General features: G+C 37.2%; 1 protein-coding gene across 2 annotated transcripts in view; it reads right to left on the reverse strand.

Moving 5' to 3' along the window:
• Positions 1–21479, reverse strand: part of TNPO3 (transportin 3) — an 89261-nt gene that overhangs the window by 17230 nt on the left and 50552 nt on the right. For both annotated transcript variants that reach the window (XM_059171813.1, XM_059171814.1), the window contains 10 exons: positions 20641–20748; positions 18863–18954; positions 16539–16678; positions 13759–13950; positions 10573–10664; positions 9585–9661; positions 8028–8088; positions 6237–6377; positions 2113–2229; positions 738–832 (listed from right to left, as the gene is read on the reverse strand). In XM_059171813.1, the coding sequence (XP_059027796.1) occupies positions 738–832; positions 2113–2229; positions 6237–6377; positions 8028–8088; positions 9585–9661; positions 10573–10664; positions 13759–13950; positions 16539–16678; positions 18863–18954; positions 20641–20748 (1115 nt within the window). The remainder of the gene's footprint in view (positions 1–737; positions 833–2112; positions 2230–6236; positions 6378–8027; positions 8089–9584; positions 9662–10572; positions 10665–13758; positions 13951–16538; positions 16679–18862; positions 18955–20640; positions 20749–21479) is intronic.

The following is a 21479-nucleotide window of genomic DNA, read 5'->3' on the forward strand; positions in this document are numbered from 1 at the left end:
TTCTAACATGTCCAAAAATTAACCAAAAAAGCATTCAATATTCAATCCTGAAATAGTTAATACTACTTTGCATTTATAAGTGATAAAATATATAGTGTGTATTTACATATAATAATATATTTTTCATAATTTTTAAATGCTTTTATGTTCACTAACTGATTTGGTTCAAATCCTTAGCTAGGGACTAAAGAAGGAATTCAAAGGTTTGGCAATAATATAGTCAGTGTTACTGGTAAAAGGAAATTTAAGTAAAAATTGGGGTGGAAAGCTAGGGGTAGAACCAGGAAGTGCAGAACAAGATAACTTCTAAGGCACCTTAAAATCCTAAGAATTTTTTACTCTGAGATATGATTATATCTAAAGGATGCCAAGTTTCCTAAATGAAAAAGCTGAAGTGAAACATGTCATCAGAGCAGCCCAGAAACATAAAACTACAGGGGATTCTACAGATTTTCTAATCAAATGTTTTTACCAAGCTGGTTTTAATGGTCTTGCGCATGTTCCCTCCTTTGTGATAGAAACCCAGCCCAGCTGCTTTACCCTGCTTCCATCCAACTCCTCTTCCTCACTGACTGGGATATTCCGTTCACGATTTAACTACGGGCTATGAGAACCATTAACCTGCCTATACTCCACTAGCCTCATTTTATAGAGAAACAGTCAAGCATTACAAGACAAGATTAAGCAGTGATGGGGAAAAGCAATAAAAGAAAGGGTTGCTCTTCAGAAGGACTGACCTGGTGGCCAGCCTGAACAGGTCATCCACAGTGTCAGGGTGATTCTGAAGCCCATTCTGCTGTTCCAGCAGCTGAAAGGTAGGGATGCACAGTGCCTAAAACAGAATGGTGATTTTAAATAAATACTATATACTAAATCCAACAGCATTCAGACTTGCTAAATATCACAACATATACAAAAGTACAAAATAGGGGAAGTACAGATGGGAAAAGAAAAAAACTATGATGAGAATCAGATCAAGAAAAGGAAGAGAGAAATCTTTCTCAACTGATAACAGTTTTCACATATGAAGTCCACAGTTCAGAAAGGGTTGAGGGTATATATTTTAGTTGATGAAACTGGACAGATACTATCTCAAAGTTTCAGAAGTTTCTGCAGGGGCCTTCGTGGCTCAGTTAAGCGTCCAACTCTTGATTTTGGCTCAGGTCATGATCTGAGGGTCACGAGAGTGAGCCCTGTGTCAGGCTCCATGCTAGGTGTGGCACTATTTCAGATTCTCTCTCTTCGTTTTCCCATGCTCACTATCCCCTAACCCTACCTTGCTCTCTATCTCTGTCTCTCTCTTTCTCACAAAAGTTGTAGAAGTTTCTGAAAGTAAAGACTGCTTGTGTACTAGATATGGTCAAGTCCACTAAAGGAGTAGATGAAGGGTATTTTTTTGAGATTTTAAAATAATAGTATGTTGATTTTATTTTATTTCTGAGAGCGTGAAGAGGGGCAAAGGGAAGAGAATCTTAATCAGACTCCATGCCCAGTGTGGGGCCTGATGTGGGACTTGATCTCACAACCCTGAGATCATGACCTGAGCCAAAATCACGAGTTGGACACTTAACTGAGTAAGCCACTCAGGTGCCCCATGAAATGTCAGTTTTAAAGGGTAAGACATCTTGTGAAAAGGAGCATGATAAACTCCCTAATATATTTTCTTCCGTATGACTAGAAGGGAAAAAAGGGAATATATCAAGGACCTTTTCCAATGCCTGCTATTTTTCCTAAGATCAACCCTGCTAATAACTGAGCTAGTACACTGGTTATTCCAGGCAAGAAACTAAAAAAGAATTATCCTTGAGTTTAGAGATCCTTTATTTTACATCCATTTGTTCCCTTCTCCACCTCTCAAAAAACCATCATCATCTCTAGAGAGCATAAATTTGGTAGTAATAGCTGTAATGATCTTTATAGTCCTATGGTCAATCTCTTTCACATACTCCCAGGCATGTCTGTCCAGGGAACAACTGGCAAGTTTCTACCTCGCTGTTATTAGTAAATCAACATGCCTGGAGGACAAACATAGAGAAGAGAATTCAAGACATGGTGAAGAACAAACTGCTCAGGCCTTTAGTCCCTCCAAGAAACTCCCCAGGGAAAACAAACCTGGAGCATGTCTAGGAGTCCCTGCCGACAGCCCTCTTCCATGCCATATTCATCCACAAGGATACTGCCAAGGTACAGGAAACAGGAATGCTGATGTACGTGGTACACATTCACCATCTGCCAAGGGAGAAACCAGTTGTTCAATTCTTTACCCCCCAAAAGTTATCAACCTAGGAAACTGTCTAGAGGAAGAAATCCAGACAGACTGATTTCTTCTCTTTAAGACAACATAGTAAAGCTTGTTGGCCACATTTTTTGAAAGACAGGGCTCAATTCTTCAGTAATTTTCAAGTACTCTCTTTAGAGTCCTTTCAAGCCTTTGATCTTTTACCTTCCCAAAACAATGCTGTAAGAGCTACATAATACTTCAAGATGGAAGCCATGAGTTTGCTATCATCCAAGCTATTTGCAGATTCATAGCATAAATCCCAATACCTAAAGGTTGTTCTTATTTGCATTCAAGATTAACTCTTAAAAAAAATAAAAAGGCATATAAAGCTACAGCAGGGCTAAAAATATCAAATACCCTTATCCTGAAAGAGGCAGTGAAAGCACTGTTTGAATTCTGAGATGCTTCTAAACTCCCCTAGTTAAACGTTTTAGTAAAAAAAACAGTGTCTCTTATCAAGACACCCAGATCTACTCATGGAATAAAAATGTTAATACACATATTTGAATTAAATGATTTGTTTAGGATTTTTCCCCTACTCTCCTCCAAAATGTGTACATTCATCTGCTTAAAATGCCATCACAACACACGTATTTTTTTAATGCAGGGCTTGAACTCATGATCCTGAGAGCAAGACCTGAGCTGAAATCAAGAATTGGATGCTTGCGGCGCCTGGGTGGCTCAGTGGGTTAAGCCGCTGCCTTAGGCTCAGGTCATGATCTCAGGTCCTGGGATCGAGCCCCACATTGGGCTCTCTGCTCTGCGGGGAGCCTGCTTCCTCCTCTCTGCCTACTTGTGATCTCTGTCTGTCAAATAAATAAATAAAATCTTAAAAAAAAAAAAAAAGAATTGGATGCTTAACTGAGTGTACTGGTTTTATTATATAAATTCAACTTAATGAGTGTGGGCGGGGACTGAAAGACAAAGTGACTGACTCTTATTACTAACACCTACCATGGAATGGGCATGTGATGAGAGCTATGAATCTATTCGGTGTTGTACACTCAAAACTATATGCTCTACTTAATGCATGATTTAAGTCAGGAGCTGGTAAACATTTTCTTAAAGGGTCAGATAGTAAAAATTTTAGTCTTTGCTGGTCATATGATTTACCTATTCAACTTTGCCACCACAGCACAAATGACCAATACAAAATATATACATGAATAAACATGGCAACCTTTTAGTAAAACTACATTTACAAAACCAGGTAATAGGCCCACTGGTTCTAATTTGTTGACTTCTGATTTGTGGATTTTAATAAATACTTAAGATTTTTTCACATTTACTGACTTTAGAACACGTTTCCTATATACAAGGTACTCGATTGGGTTGGTCACTACTTAATTAGCAGGATTAAAAAAAAAATCGAAGTCATGAGTGTATCCTCTAATAATCAAGGGACATTAAATCAAATTATGTTTGACCTAGACTGTATTACACTGAAGGGGACACATAACCAAAGGTGTAAACATATGCAGTACAAACATATGGTGTCCTCAGGGTACAGAAAAGGTAAACTTTATTCAAATCTATAATATAAAGGATACAGGGCTGTGCATACTGATACTGCATTAGCATGACTCTACTTGGGGGTGCGTGCTTCCTTAAGAATGAGGCACCCAGGACAGAGAGGCAGGGCAGGGTCACACCTCTGGGGGCAGTCATCACCAACTTTGCTCTCCATCCTCAGGAGTGGAATTGTAAATAAATGCTGGCCTCTGCCCGCTGCTGTCTGTTCTCACACTGGCTGTTCTGGTCTCTCTGACCACTCTGCACAGAGTGAGCCCAAGTTCTGCTTCACACACAGCTGCTGCTCTCCCCTGCTCTCCCCACTGGCCCAGCTACCCTGCCTCCCACCAGCCACCAAGGAACCAATGCCTCCAAGACCAGCCTCCGTCTGATCCTTCCCAGAGGCAGAGTTGCCAGGAAGGAGCTAAAACTGGCAAGAATAATGGCGTCATGAAAAGATGCGTCTGATCCATAAAGAGATTCTGATCCAAATCCTATATACTATGTAAATGGACACAGTTTCCAATGAGGGGATGACTTATTTTCATCATCGTTTTTAATTTTTCTTTTTTTAAAATATGTTTTTTAAGATTTTTATTTAATTATTTGATATATATATAGAGAGAGAGCAGGGGTAGGAGCAGAGGGAGAAGCTGGCTCTCAGCTGAGCAGGGAGCACAATATGGGGCTCATCCCAGGACCCCAAGATCAAGACCCGAGCTGAAGGCAGACGTAAAATAGACTGAAATACCCAGGTGCCCCTTTAATTTATTTTCTAATGGATTTATGATTTTGAATTTTTCTTGTTTGAAAGACAGAATTTTGATTATATCAAGCTGAGTTCAGCCTGTAAAAAGGATGTTAAGATGTGGATAGAATATGCAAATGAAGAGAAATATATTATACAAATTCCATTTTTTAAAAAGTGTGGGGGGTGCCTGGGGGCCTCAGTGGGTTAAAGCCTCTGGCTTCAGCTCAAGTCATGATACCAGGGTCCTGGGATTGAGCCCCGCATCAGGCTCTCTGCTCGGCAGGGGGCATACCTCCCATCCTCTCTGCCTACTTGTGATCTCTGTCAAATAAATAAATAACAACTTAAAAAAAAAAAAAAAAAAGCGTGGAGAGGGGGTTAAGGCTTGGGTGGCTTAGTCGGTTAAGCATATACCTTCAGCTCAGGTCATGATTTCAGGGTCCTGGGATCAAGTCCCACATTGGGCTCCTTGCTCAGCAGAGTGTCTGCTTCTCTCTCTGTCTGCCATTCCCCACTCTCTCTCTCACAATTCAAAAAAACAAAAACAAAAACAAAAATCTGTCTGGCTCAGTCAGTGGGCCATATAACTCTCAATCTCAGGTTCATGAGCTTGAGCCCCACACTGGGTGTAGAGGTTACTTAAAAAAAAAAAGAAAGAAAGAAGAATGAGGCACCTAGGGTGCAGAATTTAAGAGGGCACTCACCATCAGACTCAAATCCTTGGAGGGTTTGCCTCCTTAGAATCTGTACCATGGATTCACTGTTCTGGTAGACAAAGGTCATTTCAGGCTTTTGGGTGTGGCCCAGCCTGGAGCTGTGCATTTCCCTCAGTGCATGGAAGCAAAATTTTAAAAGGCACTTATACCAAGTCCTACAAATGCCAAGACTTACATTTCACCTTGCCTCAATCTAGTTCTGGCTTTGCTGTAAGGTTAACATCAAATTGCTTAGTGATCCAAGTCACTAATTATAGGCATCTCATATAGAATAGTTCTTGATGTGAGTATGTTCTTAGAGAAACTCATACATTGAGTCATACCATCATAATTATGTATCAATCCTGGTGATTATAAAAGAATCAAATCAAACATTTCTTGTCAAATAATAGACTTATGTTACCAACTGTGACTAAGATAGAAAAAATTTCCCTTGGGCCAAGCAACAGCAAAATTTGACATGACACATTTTAAAAAGAAAAATTAATATAAAAATGCTCAGCGTTGGTATATGAGAGCTGGGCATTAAAGTCATTCTCTTAATTTTACAGTGAAATGTGTTACTATTTAGACTATCACAAAACAGATTACAGGCAGTTTCCTTCAGAGACAACACACCACAGGCACTACTTATCTCTTTCAAATATTTTGGAGTTTGTATTTAATAAATACAAAAGGGTTTCATTTCATCAGCAAAGTTTTTGTTCTAAAGAATCCTATTTCAGGGATGCCTGGGTGGTTTAGTAAGTCAAATGTCTGCCTTCAGCTCAGGTCATGATCTGAGTCCTGGGATCCAGCTGTGAGTTGGGCGCCCTGCTCAGTGGGGAGTTTGCTTCTCCCTCTTCCTCTTCCCGCTGGTCAGGATCTCCCCCTTCCTCTCTCTCCCAAATAAATAAAATCTTAAAAAAATAAATAAATAAAGACTCTTACTTCAAATTCTGCACACTTCACATTTTCCCTCAAAGGAAGAACTTACCTGCGTAACTAGTGGCTGCAGCAGGGCTGCAGATCCTTTGCCTACACAGCGAACAGCAAAGCGGAGGCATCTGCAACAACGCTCCACAATCCGATTATCAGCCCGGTGTTTATTTAGAGTCTCAGATAAAACTGGCCATATCTGAATCAAAAGTCAAAGAGCACAAGAAAGAAAACAATGAACAACTAAGAGCTGAAAAAAATGCTCCCAAGTTGGTAACATCTGACTTGGTTTTCAAATAATTTGGAAAAAGCTTTCTTTAGAGAAAACCATGTAACGTGAACCTGGTGTGCATAAATGCACGCGTGCGTGCACATGTGAGTGTGTAGAGTTTCAATACGCTATCCAATTCTAAAACACAACCACTTCTTAAGAAAAGTACAGTGACAGGGCACCTGGGTGGCTCAGTGGGTTAAAGCCTCTGCCTTCGGCTCAGGTCATGATCCCAGGGTCCTGGAATCGAGACCCATATCAGAGAGCCTGATTCCTCCTCTCTCTGCCTGCTTCTCTGCCTACTTGTGATCTCTGTCAATCAAATAAATAAATAAAATCTTTAAAAAAAAAAAAAAGTGCAGTAACTCTTTAGAAGAAGATTTGGGAAGAAGAGCATGTCTAACTTCACTAAAAAATAAACTCTGCAATTCCTGATTTAGGATGAAAATAATTAGTATGATTTATAGAGGAATAGATATTTAAAGACAGTTCTGAGCTGGAATACTCTGAACAAAAGGGCATAGCTAATGAAATGGCATTATTTGATACTGTCAAACACTTAACGTACTTGGTGTTTTCCCCCCCGAAGTCTGAAAAACACTTCTCAAAACATGCCTTTTGATCCTCATATTACCCTCAGTGAAAAAAGAAGAAGTGTGTTTCCAACAGGGAAACAAAAGCCATGAGGGATAAATAGCTTTGTCAAAAAAAAATTTTGCTTGCAATGTCCACAACAGCCAAACTATGGAAAGAACCTAGATGTCCATCAATAGATAAATGGATAAAGATGTGGTGTGTATATATACAATGGAATACTATGCAGCCATCAAAAGAAATGAGATCTTGCCATTTCCAATGACATGGATGGAACTAGAGGGTATTATGCTGAGCGACATAAGTCAATCAGAGAAAGACAATTATCATATGATCTCCCTGATATGAGGAATTTGAGAGGCAAAGTGGGGAGTTTGAGGGGCAGGGAAGGAAAAACTGAAACAAGATGGGATCGGGAGGGAGACAAACCATAAAAGGCTCTTAATCTCACAAAACAAACAGAGGGTTGCCGGGGGAAGGGGGGAATGGAGAGGGTGGTTGGGTTATATGGACACTGGGGACAGTATGTACTTGGTGAGTGCTGTGAAGTGTGTAAGCCTAACGATTCACAGACCTGTACCCCTGGGGCAAATAATATATTACATGTTAATAAAAAAAAAAGATATGCATAAAAAAATTTGCTAGTATTAATCAGGCCTCCTAGCAACTCCACATTGTTGTTAACACATAGTTAATTGTTGGAGTTAACACATAGTTAATTGCTGTATGATTAACACATAGTTAATCACTCTCTACTTCTCTGGACTTTGAGTGCATTTCCCCACAGGATGTTTTCTTATCAAATCTGAGGTAAAAAATATTTATTTGAATGGTTCTATTCTATTCACTGAAATTTAAACTGTATCAAGGAACTGAATCTTCCTATGAACCTAGAAGACAATACCTTCGCACTTTAGTTACCCACAGCCTTGTAAGGAAAAAAGGAAGGAAGCCTTGTTCCACAGGCGTCCATTAAGCACTTACTTCCTGTATGACTTTTTGGCACGGATGAGTTTGTCCATTTTCCACAATGGGATTGGTGTGTCTGGGAAAGGCAACAACCAAAAATAGTAAAAGAGCAATTTAAATGAAGAGCCATAGCCACAAATCCTGCTAGCTTACATAGTAACATTGTCACCACATAAAGAGTACCAAAATAATAAAGTTATTTACAACTCAACACTTTTCCTTCTATTCCAGTCAAACAAACACAAGCACATAATTTAAAACATCCCCCTCACAGGCACCTGGGTGGTTCAGTGGGTTGAGCCTCTGCCTTGGGCTCAGGTCATGATCTCAGGGTCCTAGGATCCAGTGGCAGACTCTCTGCTCAGCAGGAGGCCTGCTTCCTCCATCCCCCTCTGCCTGCCTCTCTGCCTACTTGTGATCTCTTTGTCAAATAAATAAATAAAATCTTAAAAAAAAAAAAAATCCCCCTCACCCTTTTTTTGCCACCTTTAAGCCACTTCCACCAGAGCATGAGAACTCAATCTAACTCTGGCTTACATAGGCTGTGGAGCACTATAATTATTTTTTTCATTTCCTTCCCGTTAAAAACCAGAATATGTAAACTCTTCCAAATTAATAAAAAAATTAATTAAAAACCAGGTTATCTAAATCCACTATAATAAACTAAATACTGCTCTACTCTCAGCATTAAAAGGCAAAAGTTTCAGGAATTCTACTCTACCCAAGATGTTTCTCATGGTTCTAGTCTGAATCCAATGATATATAATATGAGCCCACTCACAATGTATCAAATCCAATTAGTTGCCTTGTTCTAGAATCTGCTAATTTGAAAGAAAGCAGGAAAAAAAAATCCTGTATGATTAACAACCTTTTTAAAGGAAATAATTCTTTAATTTCAATAAGCTCAACAGCAATTTAATAAAAATCTCATTTTCTTTTACACAACTACTCTGATAATCCAGTTCCATTTATGGGTCTGACAAATTATAAATTATATAATTCAGTAAGGATTCACTCTTTCAACATTGTCACACAAATGCTTTTCTAATCATTAGGCTCCTCTTAATTTCAAAGAAGCATTAATTTCACTTGATCAATAAAAAGTCTTCATTATTTTTTTGCACCCTTATAAGACACAGCAATAGTTCTGAAAGTGTGAGCCTTGGAATAGGAAGCAGCAGCAATAGCAACACCTGGGAACTTACTAGGAATGTAAATTCTTGGGTCCTACCCAAAATCCAATTGAATCAAACACTGTGGGTCTAGGACCTAGCAATCTGTTTTGATAAGCCCTCCAGGTAGCTGTGGTGCATGTTAAATTTAGTCTGATAATCACCAATCTAGATACCAAAAAACTCAATTACATTTTAGAGGATCTTTTGACAAAGGTCTACCAATATTCTTAGAATTTGTCTTTGCTCCAAAATTTCAAGTAATGGGCTTACCAGTCTCCTAACAGAAGAGATTATAGGAGGTACCTGGAAGTTTTGTGAAAAACACTTGCTTTCTTTAATACATAATGGTCTTATTTGAGCTGTTAACCCAAGGCAGGCAAGCAGTCTCCCTTCTTACCTAAATATTACTGCAAGGCGATCTAAGAACACAGTGGGATCTGAGGATATACCATTGCTGGGCTCCTGAGACAACAGCTGATGAGACAGAGAGGTAGCAATACTGTGTTGTTACACATACATACCTACAGCAAACACTGCAGATATACACCCTTATACATCAACCTCCCTCCCAATCTCTGCTTATTTCCCTGTAAGAGATTCCCAATAGTTACTCAAATGGTGCAAACTTTTAAATTCATATTGTCAAATTACTTTCCTTCATCTTACTGCATCATGGCTAATACTACATAATACTACATCATGGCTAAGATTACATAATACAACACTTTTATGACATTATCACTGTGGAGTGGAAAACAGTATTATTTAATGTTTTCCCATTTACTTTCATAATGACCAAGACATTATATACATTATATATTACAGTACAGACAATAGGTAACATTATTATATAATCTGTATCTTTATTTCACTTTCTATTAGGACACTTTTTTCCTTTCTTTTTTTATTACACTTTAAAATGACTAAGGCTTCACAATGTATTTTAAGAGAGATAGCAAGTTGCTTCTTATTCTTTCCTAAAATTTCTTAAATGCTCCTACCAGCATATGATTAGAGATAAACTTTAGAATCATTATGTTGAGTTCTCCTATTACTGCACTATAAATTTAACTTGAGAAGAGCTGACATCTTTACAATATTCTTGAAAGAAATATGGTAGATTATGGCTTTGATTCCTAACTTGAATGCTATTTTCCCCATTATATCTTCTAAATTCTATTACTGATAGTGAAAATCTACTGATTTTAGAATACTTATTCCTTGTATGCAGCTCCTTTGATAGACTGATTAATTTTAATAACTTTTTAGTTCATTCTCTTGGCTTTTGTAGGTAGATAAAGGATCACTTGTATATTCTGTCTTTTCCTTTCTAACATGTAAACATCATAAATATGTACTAAAACCCCTTTTGTAACTGGACTCACCTTTTTCAATGCCATAACCTGAACAGAACATAGTTCACTAAGGCATTCAGTAATCTTATCCAAAGGTAACCTGGCTAGGACAAGCGCTGTCCCTGCAAGACAAAGAAAAATACAAGTAAAATAAACGCTAAACTGAGGTAATTCATTGTTCTCCATCATTTGACTAACAGAAAAGGTTGGCTGGTTTCATTCTTTTAAAAAGCTCAACACTGCTTTTTTAGTTAAAGTATTTTGTTATTTAGGCTGGTTTCTCTTTATTTGGCTTAGACAACAAAGTGACCTTCACACTAACATTTATAACTAAAGTTAATATTAAATTCTCTCTCCTCAGCATCTATGGGTTTCAAGATGTTTAAATACAACTCTCTTTTAATTCTTCAAGTACTTAAGAAAAAAAAAATCTCCTTTACAAAGCCAACGCCAAAGCTATTTTTACATAGCATAGCATAATCGTTCTCAAACTTCCCAGAGGTTTAAGAACCTTTACTTTTGATAAGTACCACAGGCAATTCTTACCATCAAAGAGGTTTGAGAAATAGACACATTACTATTTATTTATTTATTTTTTTAAATAAGAATGGGCTGAAATTGGGGCACCTGGGTGGCTCAGTGTGTTAAGCCTCTGCCTTCGGCTCAGGTCATGACCCCAGGGTCCTGGGATGGAGACTCGCATTGGGCTCTCTGCTCGGCAGGGGGCCTGCTTCCCCCTACCCCTCTGCTGTTTCTCTGTCTACTTGTGATCTCTCTCTCTGTCAAATAAATAAATAAAACCTGTTTTTTAAAAAGGTAGACAAAAAAAAAAAAAAGAAAGAAAGAAATGGGCTGAAATTAGAGATCAGATTCTAGTTATACCGTAACAGAATCTATCAGCCAGGTAAGATATTATCTCTGGGCCTCAGTTTCTTTATCTGTAAAATGAGTGCTTTGAACAGAAGAGTAAGTTAAGTTTGCCTTTTATTTTTTAAATAGTTGCAAAAGCCTCCACCACCTCTTTTTTTTATTAAATAAAAAACTTGGAACTCCAATAAAATAGGTCAAAAAAATGTAGCTAGTTTAAAGTGGGAATAGAAGGTCCAGACCCTTCTCATTCAGCCTTCCTCTTGTCATAATTCCCACCGAAGTCTGAAGCATCTCCCCAAGATCCAAAGGATTACATATTAGACTAGGTCTTTTCCAAGGTAAAGAAAAAAAATTCCATGACTGTTTTTTCTCATCTTCCATATTTCATTCAACAGAATGGTAATCAATCCATAAGTCTTCAAATATGAATTAAAAAACTAAATGATTTCTCCTGGTAGTCTATAAGCCATGAATGAGTTAGACTTATTTAAAACTATAGGGGAGAATCTAACTTAAATACGCTTTTTCTTTTTTTTTTTTTTTTTTAAGATTTTATTTATTTATTTGACAGAGATCACAAGTAGGCAGAGAGGCAGGCAGAGAAAGAGGGGGAAGCAGGCTCTCCACAGAGCAGAGACCTGATGTGGGGCTCGATCCCAGGACCCTGGGATCACGACCCGAGTGGAAGGCAGAGGCTTTAACCCACTGAGCCATCCAGGTGCCCCACGCTTTTTCTTTTTAATTTATTTCTACAGAAAAGGATGTTACTGAACCTTTTTCTTTTTCTTTTTTTTTTTTTGAGTTGTATATATGGGGCGCCTGGGTGGCTCAGTCAGTTAAGAGGCTTACCCTAGATTTTGGCTCAGGTCATGCTCTCAGGGCTGTGGGATGGGGCTCCAAGTCAAGCTCCCCACTCAGTGAGCAGTCTGCTTGGAATTCTCTTTCCCTCTCCCTGTTCACGTGCACTCTCGCTCTCTCAAAATACATTTTTTAAAAGATTTTATTTATTTATTCGACACATACAGAGAGAGGTGTGAAAGACAGAGCACAAGCAGGGGACAGAGGAAAGGGGTGAAGAAGGTTCCCTGATGAGTAGGGAGCCCACTGTGGGGTTCAATCCCAGGACCCTGGGATCATGACCCGAGCCAAAGGCAGATGCTTAACTAACTAAGCCACTCAGGCACCCCATAGTTGTATCTTTCCCCCCCACCTATAGTTGTATCTTAAAAAAAAATAAAATAAAATAAAAATTAAATAAAAAGTTTTCTTTATTGAGAAGATATCACTGATAAATGAGATGCCATCTAACTACAGGTTAGATGTCACTTCAGTATCAAGGTTAAATTTCACTAGAAAATTACAAAATAGCAGAAGTAACCACTAGCAGTAGCTAATAGTAGGAATATTTGACTCTGATTCAATGTCTTATTATCTATGCCTATGAATGAAAACAATAAAAACCTATGCTACAAAAAGAAAATCTGTCTTGGAAAATGCAAATACACTAGCTGGAAAGGAACTTCATCATAGATATAAGAAAGATCAGTTCCCACACGAGAGGTCATTCAATCTGGCCAAGACTAACTTGTGTGCTACTCACAGAGGCTTAAATGATGCCACAAGGGTTGTATTACCCAGTCTTTTATTTGATATATCCTCAAATCCCTCTAACTGCCAGCTGTAACCTCACAGGGCACCTCAATCTATTTTCAGAGTTTAGTAAGAAAGTGTTTTCTTTCTAAAAGCCCATACATGTGAACAACTGACTACTACTCCTAAATCTATTCCTTCTTTTATAGCATAATCTTTCAAATATTTAAAAATAGCCATTATGCTTAAAGTCTCTTCTTTTTCCTAGCCCTAATATCTCTAGTTCTTTGAACTTCATCACCACTCTCGCTACTTGCCTCTGAATAGGCAATTACTGAGCGTAAAGCTGATTCATAATGGTTAAATAACACTAAGACACCAAGTTTCTACAGACAGGACTGATCCACACGAACTACCTTTAAATTTCCACCTACTGCTTTGGTATGGCAATACTATTTAGTCTCCTTTTTTATTCTTCTCCCAACTCTAAAAGAGCTGTATTTAGTTCAAATGTGTCATCACCACCCCAAAATTTAGGTCTATGCTATACACACTGTAAGCAGGTTGAAGTAGTTATACAGCCTTAAAGAATTCTAAGAAAAGAGTACATGTATATATCAACACCCTCCCCTGAGTGGAACAGTCAACTTTCTCCATCACTAAGTATACTACAACTGAAAAACTGGGATATGATTAGTATAAGATAACCCCCAGAAGGGCTTAGAGATGTTCTTGGTTAATATCTGAAGTAAATACCTTTTAGCAAGCCCACAGCAGCTTCTGGAGACAACATGAAGGAATCAAGGGAACGGGCAATCTCCAGGAGTCCATTAAAGTGCTGAGCCATGTGGTCTCGGCAGACAGAGCAAATGTTATGAATGGCTTTGGCTGCAGCAGAAGCCAGAGGCTTTTCACACAGGCCCTTCATCAAATAGCCCAACACAGGGTCTAAGGAGAGACACCACACAGTAGAGATTACAGTCTAAAACTCAAGGAAAACTTGTAGTTCCGTATAACAGAGGTTTATATTCCTGCCCCCACCCCGCTTTTAAGCAAAAGAACCATTTAAAAAAATGAAATGTGTTCAAACCCCAATATATAAAACATAAAAAAGGAGCTGATATCACTGACATAGTGTCAGGGAGCCCTGAGCCCTATCTATTCACCTTCTATTTCTTTCCTCATGGCTAGGTCTTCACACAGCACAGTTTGAAAACCATGGGTGGATAAGGCCATCCATGTATTAAGAGTAAGGTAATATAAGAAAGAATATAAAGCTCAGAGAGCTACCATTATTTATACTCAGAGATGAGTCACTATGTAAAAAATAACCTATGTTAATCAGGATGACAGTTATCTAAGTGGACACTTTTATACTTGCTTCTTTATAGTTAGAAAAGGCCTTAAAAACATGCAGACTGAGCTTTAGTACTTCTGGAAAAACTATGCTTTACTTTTGTAGCAAGAATAAGTGTTCCAAAGAAAATGATCATAAAGATGAATTTCTATAAAGTACATTCTTCTTATCTTTTACCTTACTTTATAAAAATCAGAATAATTTTCTATGGAAAAATCACATATGATTAAGGAACACTTTGAAAGTACATCAGAATAATCTCATACCAAACCAGAAAAGAAGGAATCAAAAGAATAATGTCGTAAAGCACATTAAAACGTTATCTCCATTTCTCATCTAATGACCAATATAATGCCCCAATCAGCATGAACCCCTGGTCCCCTCCACAAAAAGCAGCCTAAAACTTTAAAGCTTAGGAATCAGAAAAACTAAGTATAGAGTATAGGGAACTATAATGCTGTAAGCTTCTGTGATTCTCAAATGGGATATCCATTGTTTTAACTATTCTAAAGTAAGTACAAACATGGAGCAATTTGTCTTACTGCTGATGCACGTATTTAAATGAGATACTGCACGGTGGTACTGAGTGATAAGGTTTAACAAACAAACCCACTTTAGTTTCTTGTAGAAGAAACATTCAGAAAAGAAAGTCAAATGCTGAGACAGATCACAGAAGTGAAGAATCTAAGAATTAGGAAACAGGTATTCTGAAAAAAATTTTCAATGGTATGTTGAACTTGAAAGTGTCTCAGCTATAATGTGAACATGTCTATCATACGCTCTATACACAGAAATAAGAAAAAAGAAACATCACTTTTTAAGCAACAGTTTTAAAACAATAAAAAAGATCATATGTAAAATAAAATCAAGCTGAAAGTGGGTAATAGATGTATAATCCAGTAATTTCACTATTGGGTATTTACTCAAAAGAATACAAAAACACAAATTCAAAAAGATATATGTACCCCTATGTTTAATGCAGCATTATTTACAATAGCCAAATTACAGAAGCAACCCAAGTGTCCACTGAAAGATGCATGGATAAAGAAGAGATATAAACACACGTTCATATACATGTGCGTGTGCGTGCACACACACAGGTATATTAGTCATAAAAAAGAATGAAATCTTGCCATCTGCAACAACATGGATGGATCTAGAGAGTATAATGCTAAGTGAAGTAAGTCAGAGAAAGAAATACCATATGATTTCCAAAACAAAGGAAAAAAAAATAGATTGTTAACTACAGATGATGATAACTGATGGTTATCAGAGGTGGGGTGGATGGAGGGGATGGGTGAAATAGGTGAAGGGCATTAAGAGTACACTTATCCTGATGAGCACCAAGTAACGCACAGAACTGTTAATCATTATATTGTACACCTAAAACTAATACAGCACTTACGCTAACTATATTGGAATTAAAAAAAAAAAAAGATGGTAACATAAGCATAGAAATACATCAAACAATATGACAGACACAAGTTTGGGGGGATTCTTAAAATTCTTAGAATGTATCAGTCCCGAGTATCAGGGAGGCTTAATACCCGATAAATTATTATTATTATTAATACCTTAGTTATTAGTTATTAATACCTTAGTACCTTAGATAAATTATTTACTCTCTTTGCATTTATCTGCAAAATGAGAGAGATAAAAGAAATGATTTCTACCCTTACTTTTGATTCTAAAGTTACTTTGTATAATCTTTAGTTATTTTTTCAAGCCAATAAGGGCATCCAGAGCTGAGATAATTCAACATTCCTTTCATTTTAATTTGTACTTATTTTGTCTCAAGTGATAATCTTGGTTTTTAAAAGAGTATTTAATGCTGAAAAATACTTTGCTTTAGCCTATTAATAGCATCTAAGTCAGAACTATAGGGAGTCTGATTAGTTCAAGCATGTGCCAAAGACTAACAAAAATTCATCCCGAAGCAGACTACTAGAAGCAAACTGTTTCCCTTTCTAGAGACCTAATCTTTAAAGATCCTTCTTTCAAGAGATGACCAGTTTACAAATGTGTCAACTAAGCAACAGCTCATAATACAGTATTTACTCTCACTGTCTAGAAACATTCTACCTATCAATAAAAATAAAGAACAAAAGAACAAGAGCAAAAGTAAGAAAGGAAGAACAAAATCAGAAAAATCACTGCAGAAGAGTGAGTTCACACATACCAAGGAACTGAGGATTTCGATCAACCACTTCGCTCATCTCTCCAACCAATTCAATGCTGGTGTATCGCACTGCTGTATGCACAGTCTCTGGAAGGCGGACGACTCCTTCTAGGACCTCCACCAGTGTTGGATTGTTCTCCCTAAGTACAAAGGTAAGTACTCACAGTTACTGATTTCAGAGGTTAGATTCTGGCCTAATAACAGGCTGTAAAAAGACAAATCATTGCTAAAGGGCTTTTTTCTAAACACACAACCATTTGGATGAAAGTGCTTAACATTTGGTATGAAAGTTTTTTAAATCCTCAAAAAAAGGCAAAAAGATAGAAACAGCAGATACTGTTTCACGAGAAGCATACTGCTCCTCAATCTTCTAAATGCCAATAAAGTATCTAAAGACACATCCTGCTATCAGATTATGTTCTTCAAATTGGAGAGGCAGGCATTTACTGTGGATGCATGTCTTCTTTTAAAGAATCCATTTTAGTTATTCTTATATCTGCAGTACCTAGAACAGTGCCTGGCACATAGTGGCACTCAATAAATATTGCTGCATGGCTAAATGAATGAATGAATAATTCTCACAGACCACTTGCTATTAGTTCTTCTCCAAAATATTTCTTATAGCTGGATACTGGAAATTTTAAGCACAGGTAAGTATGGGTGGGCCAGCTCCCTCACTAAAGGAACAAGAATACAAGCTGCAAGAACAGGAAAAGGTGACCTGACTTGGAACATGAGGGAAAATTAAAGTTAACCAAATACTCTCCATGGCTCCAAGAATTTCTTTTTCCCCTTTTCTTGTCTTTTTTCCACTCCCCAAGAATACTGGCTGAAATTCTTTATGCCCCCATAGTGGTAGGCTATAATACAGAAACAAAAGATGTTTAAAATCCAAATAATGTCCTGGATTAGAGCAAAAGCACTCCATGCTGATGAACTAAGTCTAAGTCCTTTATATACACTAAAAAAATTGTAATTATGCAGTTGGCTTCAAATGTGGATTTAAAAAAAAAAAACACAATGTAAAATCTTCTCTCATTTATGTATGTTTCCTGAGAACACTAAGCTAATTTTTGAGACTCTCTACCCATCCTTTTTCACACCAACACATATCAGAATAGAAGTGATTTCAATAATCCTCAGACTATCACTGAAGGTTCCAAAAGATACCAAAATGAATGTAAGAGCAAATAATATGGTATGTAATTCAGGATCAATACATCTTTTTTTTTTAATTTATTTTTTAAAGATTTATTTGTATGAGAGAGAGAGAGAATGAGAGAGCAAGAGAGAAGGAGAAGGGGAGGGTTAGAGGGAGAAGTAGACTCCCCGCGGAGCAGGGAGCCCGATGCAGACTCGGTCCCCGGACTCCAGGATGATGACGTGGGCCAAAGGCAGTTGCTTAATTGACTAAGCCACCCAGGCATCCCACCCAGGACCAGTACATCTTAATAGAGAAAAGCAAACTTACTCTATTCTCCTTGAATATTTACTGGATTAGAAACCATGTAAGATTTCACTGGCTCAAGTCTAAAAGGCAGCTAAGTAAGAACCTCTATACTTTTCATAAATACATGCCTTAACCATCTCTCTAAGCAAGGCTTGGAATAGGGCTCAGTTGCAGGTATCTGATCACAATATAAGAAAACCTGATAGATACTATCATCAATTTATAAACTCACAGCACAAAGTAAATTCTGTTTTTAGGAATTCATATTAAAATCATAAATAAAATTTCTATGCTACTCAATTAGAAATCAAATTCTGGTTAAAAAAAAAAGAAATCAAATTCTAGTAACTTAAAGATTTCCATGGCAATAATAAAAATAGTAATTGCTCCTTAGATTTTGCTACTCTTTTAAGGTGAAATGGTACCTATCTTGCCTTTCTAAAACTCACAAATGATTCTCTAAGGCAGACAAAATGGAGAACAATATGATGAAATATTTGTGAGGATAACTTACCCAAGGTCCAAAAGCAGATGAGAGCTACTCAGTGCCTATTCAACTGCTTTTAAGCAAGCACCAACAATTTAACAGCCTAACAATCTTTTTATTATATCAACTTTCACAAGGGAGCCTCAGCTGGAAAAATAAATCAGCATTATCTTCCTAATATCAAGAACAAAATAATTTTAACTCTAGGATATGTGGTTATGAGTATCAGCAATGCATGCTACTCTGGAATACACTCTAGAAGTCAGACAACTAGGCAGCATTACAGAAGTTCTAAGTGTTTCCAAACATATAGCACAGGAGAAAAATGGTGTAATTTTCCTTCCTTTGATATTCAGAGTTCCCACAAAAGACTTATTAGACACTCACGGATCAACACTCTTTGCTATAGCAGCCATGATAAAGAGAACCGCTTCTGTCACCTCCCAGGGTGGGTTGCCTTCTTTCAGAGTAGAATATAACTAGAGAAGAAGAGGTGGATTATGGATCCATTAAAAGGAAAACAGAATAGAATTCCAAAACAAACAAAACAAAAAATCCTTTTAGTTAAAATAAATCCAGCCCCTCGTTTCTAAATCTAAGTATCTCTCAGAGCCAGGGGAGAAAATTAACTCCTTTTTCACATCTTCACTAACTAAAAGTAACTGCTATTTTAATATCTGAAATAAAACCAGTTAGATTCCCCAAGAATGTATCAAAATTATCATCTGCCCCAACAAAATGAGTATTATGGAAAAGCAAACATATTACATGAGTGTCTTTTTGTGATCCCTACAATAACTGATAAATACATAAATACACTTAAAATGAAATACAATGTAAATTTCTTATATATGTATTGATTTTAACATTTCTACTGTTTTAAAAACTTATCCGCATCAACACTAATAGTACAGATTAAATTCTTAAAAAGCAGCTATTCAGAATACCATATCCAAGCAAGGGGAGGAAAAAAAGGAGACCAAGCAGAATACTCAAAGATGTTCTAGTCCAGAAATTTCCCAGCATATATCCATCTGATTGGGTGTTAGTCTAAGTAAGATTTCTGTAGTCAAATAACAAACATTGCTAAGTAAAATAAAATTAAGTAATTCTCTTGTAGGACTTTACCGAGCCTTTAACACTGTTTAAGTCATTTCCCAATGTTAATTGAGGATTCTACCCTGATGAATATCTCATATGACTGGTGTTCCACAGAATACATCTTAGACAACACTGACAATTTAATTTGTAAACTAAGATTTGAAGCACAAGTAACTTGCTCAAAGCCACACAGCAAATGACAAAGAGCTGAAATGTGAACACAGGTCATCTGCCTGTGATCTGGTGATCTCACTGAATCTGCTTTCTAAGAATGTCCAACCCTTGGTAATTAGATCAATAAACACACTTTGTTTAATATAAAGAAAAACAGATATAATTTAATGAAGACTTTCTAAATCAAATTATACCCCCAAATATACAAAATGGCTGGGTTACCAAAAAAATAAAATAAAGGTTAGTTCGATATTGCTGATAAAGTATCAAAACTACTATATTTCAGAGCTTAGAGTGTGATCCAGGAATATGAGAACTGCCTAAAATTATGCTAACGTTAAGTGATGTGGAATGGTGATGATTGCAACCTTATGAGGTAAAATATTACTCACTGTCAGGAAAATCACAGGACTATGAATCTTCTACTCTAGTATAGTCACCTCTGGGATGAAACTGCACAGGAATCTAACCATAAGTGTGGACAAAGGAAATGCCAAATAACTAAGTTGCCAGGATTTGGTACATAATTAATAAAGCAGAAAAACTTGCCTATTTTTCCTGGCTAGATCCAAGTTCCCTATAAATACCTTGGGGTCTTAAGGTTTATCTATGATTTTCCACTCCGACTGGACAAGCAGAACAGCTTTCAACAGCAAGAATCATAGGAGTAAACCATAACTGAACCATCCACAGACTGCATTTGGCTTGCTTGTTAAGATAATAAATAAACCAAACTACTATATGCCAGGCAGTGTGCTAGGCACCTGCATATCTACTCTCCCACTGAGTCATTACAATTTAAGAAAAAGGTGGAATATTTATAGGAGACACCAAAGTGAACAAAACTCAAGTGATCAGTAAAACTGGTAAGAATCTCCAAATGGACTTACCTGAGCAAAACACTCCATAGACCCAATCAAGAAAATCAAGTCTTTCACCAGATCGGATACCCTCATCCGAAACTCTCCAAAGTCATCAGTCTCCTCAGGAACCCCCTCCTGAAATTTCAAGTCAAATAACATTTCTTTTAAACTTATCATAAGGCTTTAACAGACCTCTATAAAAACAAGAATAAAGAAAAAGCCATTAAACAGTTCAGTCCCAATGAACAAGAGATAAGTTGCCTAAAGCAAAGGTTATTTTAATATACAAGGTCTCTTAAACTTTTAGGTAAGTCAAGTCAATACAACCTAACTTCTACCTTTACTATGAGAAACTGTTCTTCCTTTTCCCCCATATTTCCAAGCCACACATTGCTCTGTTGTTGAAAAATTTGAGTGGTCAGAGTGGGAAGTAACCTGGAAGAGGTGATAATTTAAGAGTTTGTAAGTTTATTTTCTTTTCAGTACTGAATATGCCCTTGAAGCTTCATGGTTCAACATTTACCAGAATCAGTCATTACCACAACAACTAGATACAGAATAGAATTTTAGACTTTTAAAAAGAATATTATATAGGTAGACAGATATATCAAAAACACATAAGTATAGAAAAATATTAATAGTACAACTTAGGTATAGGTATACAGACAGTCAATATAAAATTTCACCTTTGCCAAATATTTGAAATTTTTCATTAAAAAATACAGAGATCGGGGTGCCTGGGTGGCTCAGTGGGTTAAGCCTCTGCCTCAGGCTCAGGTCATGATCTCAGGGTCCTGGTATCGAGCCCTGCATCAGGCTCTCTGCTCAGCAGGGAGCCTGCTTCCCCTTCTCTCTCTCTGTCTCTC

The sequence above is a fragment of the Mustela lutreola genome, chromosome 4 (assembly GCF_030435805.1).
Source record: "Mustela lutreola isolate mMusLut2 chromosome 4, mMusLut2.pri, whole genome shotgun sequence".
NCBI lineage: Eukaryota > Metazoa > Chordata > Mammalia > Carnivora > Mustelidae > Mustela > Mustela lutreola.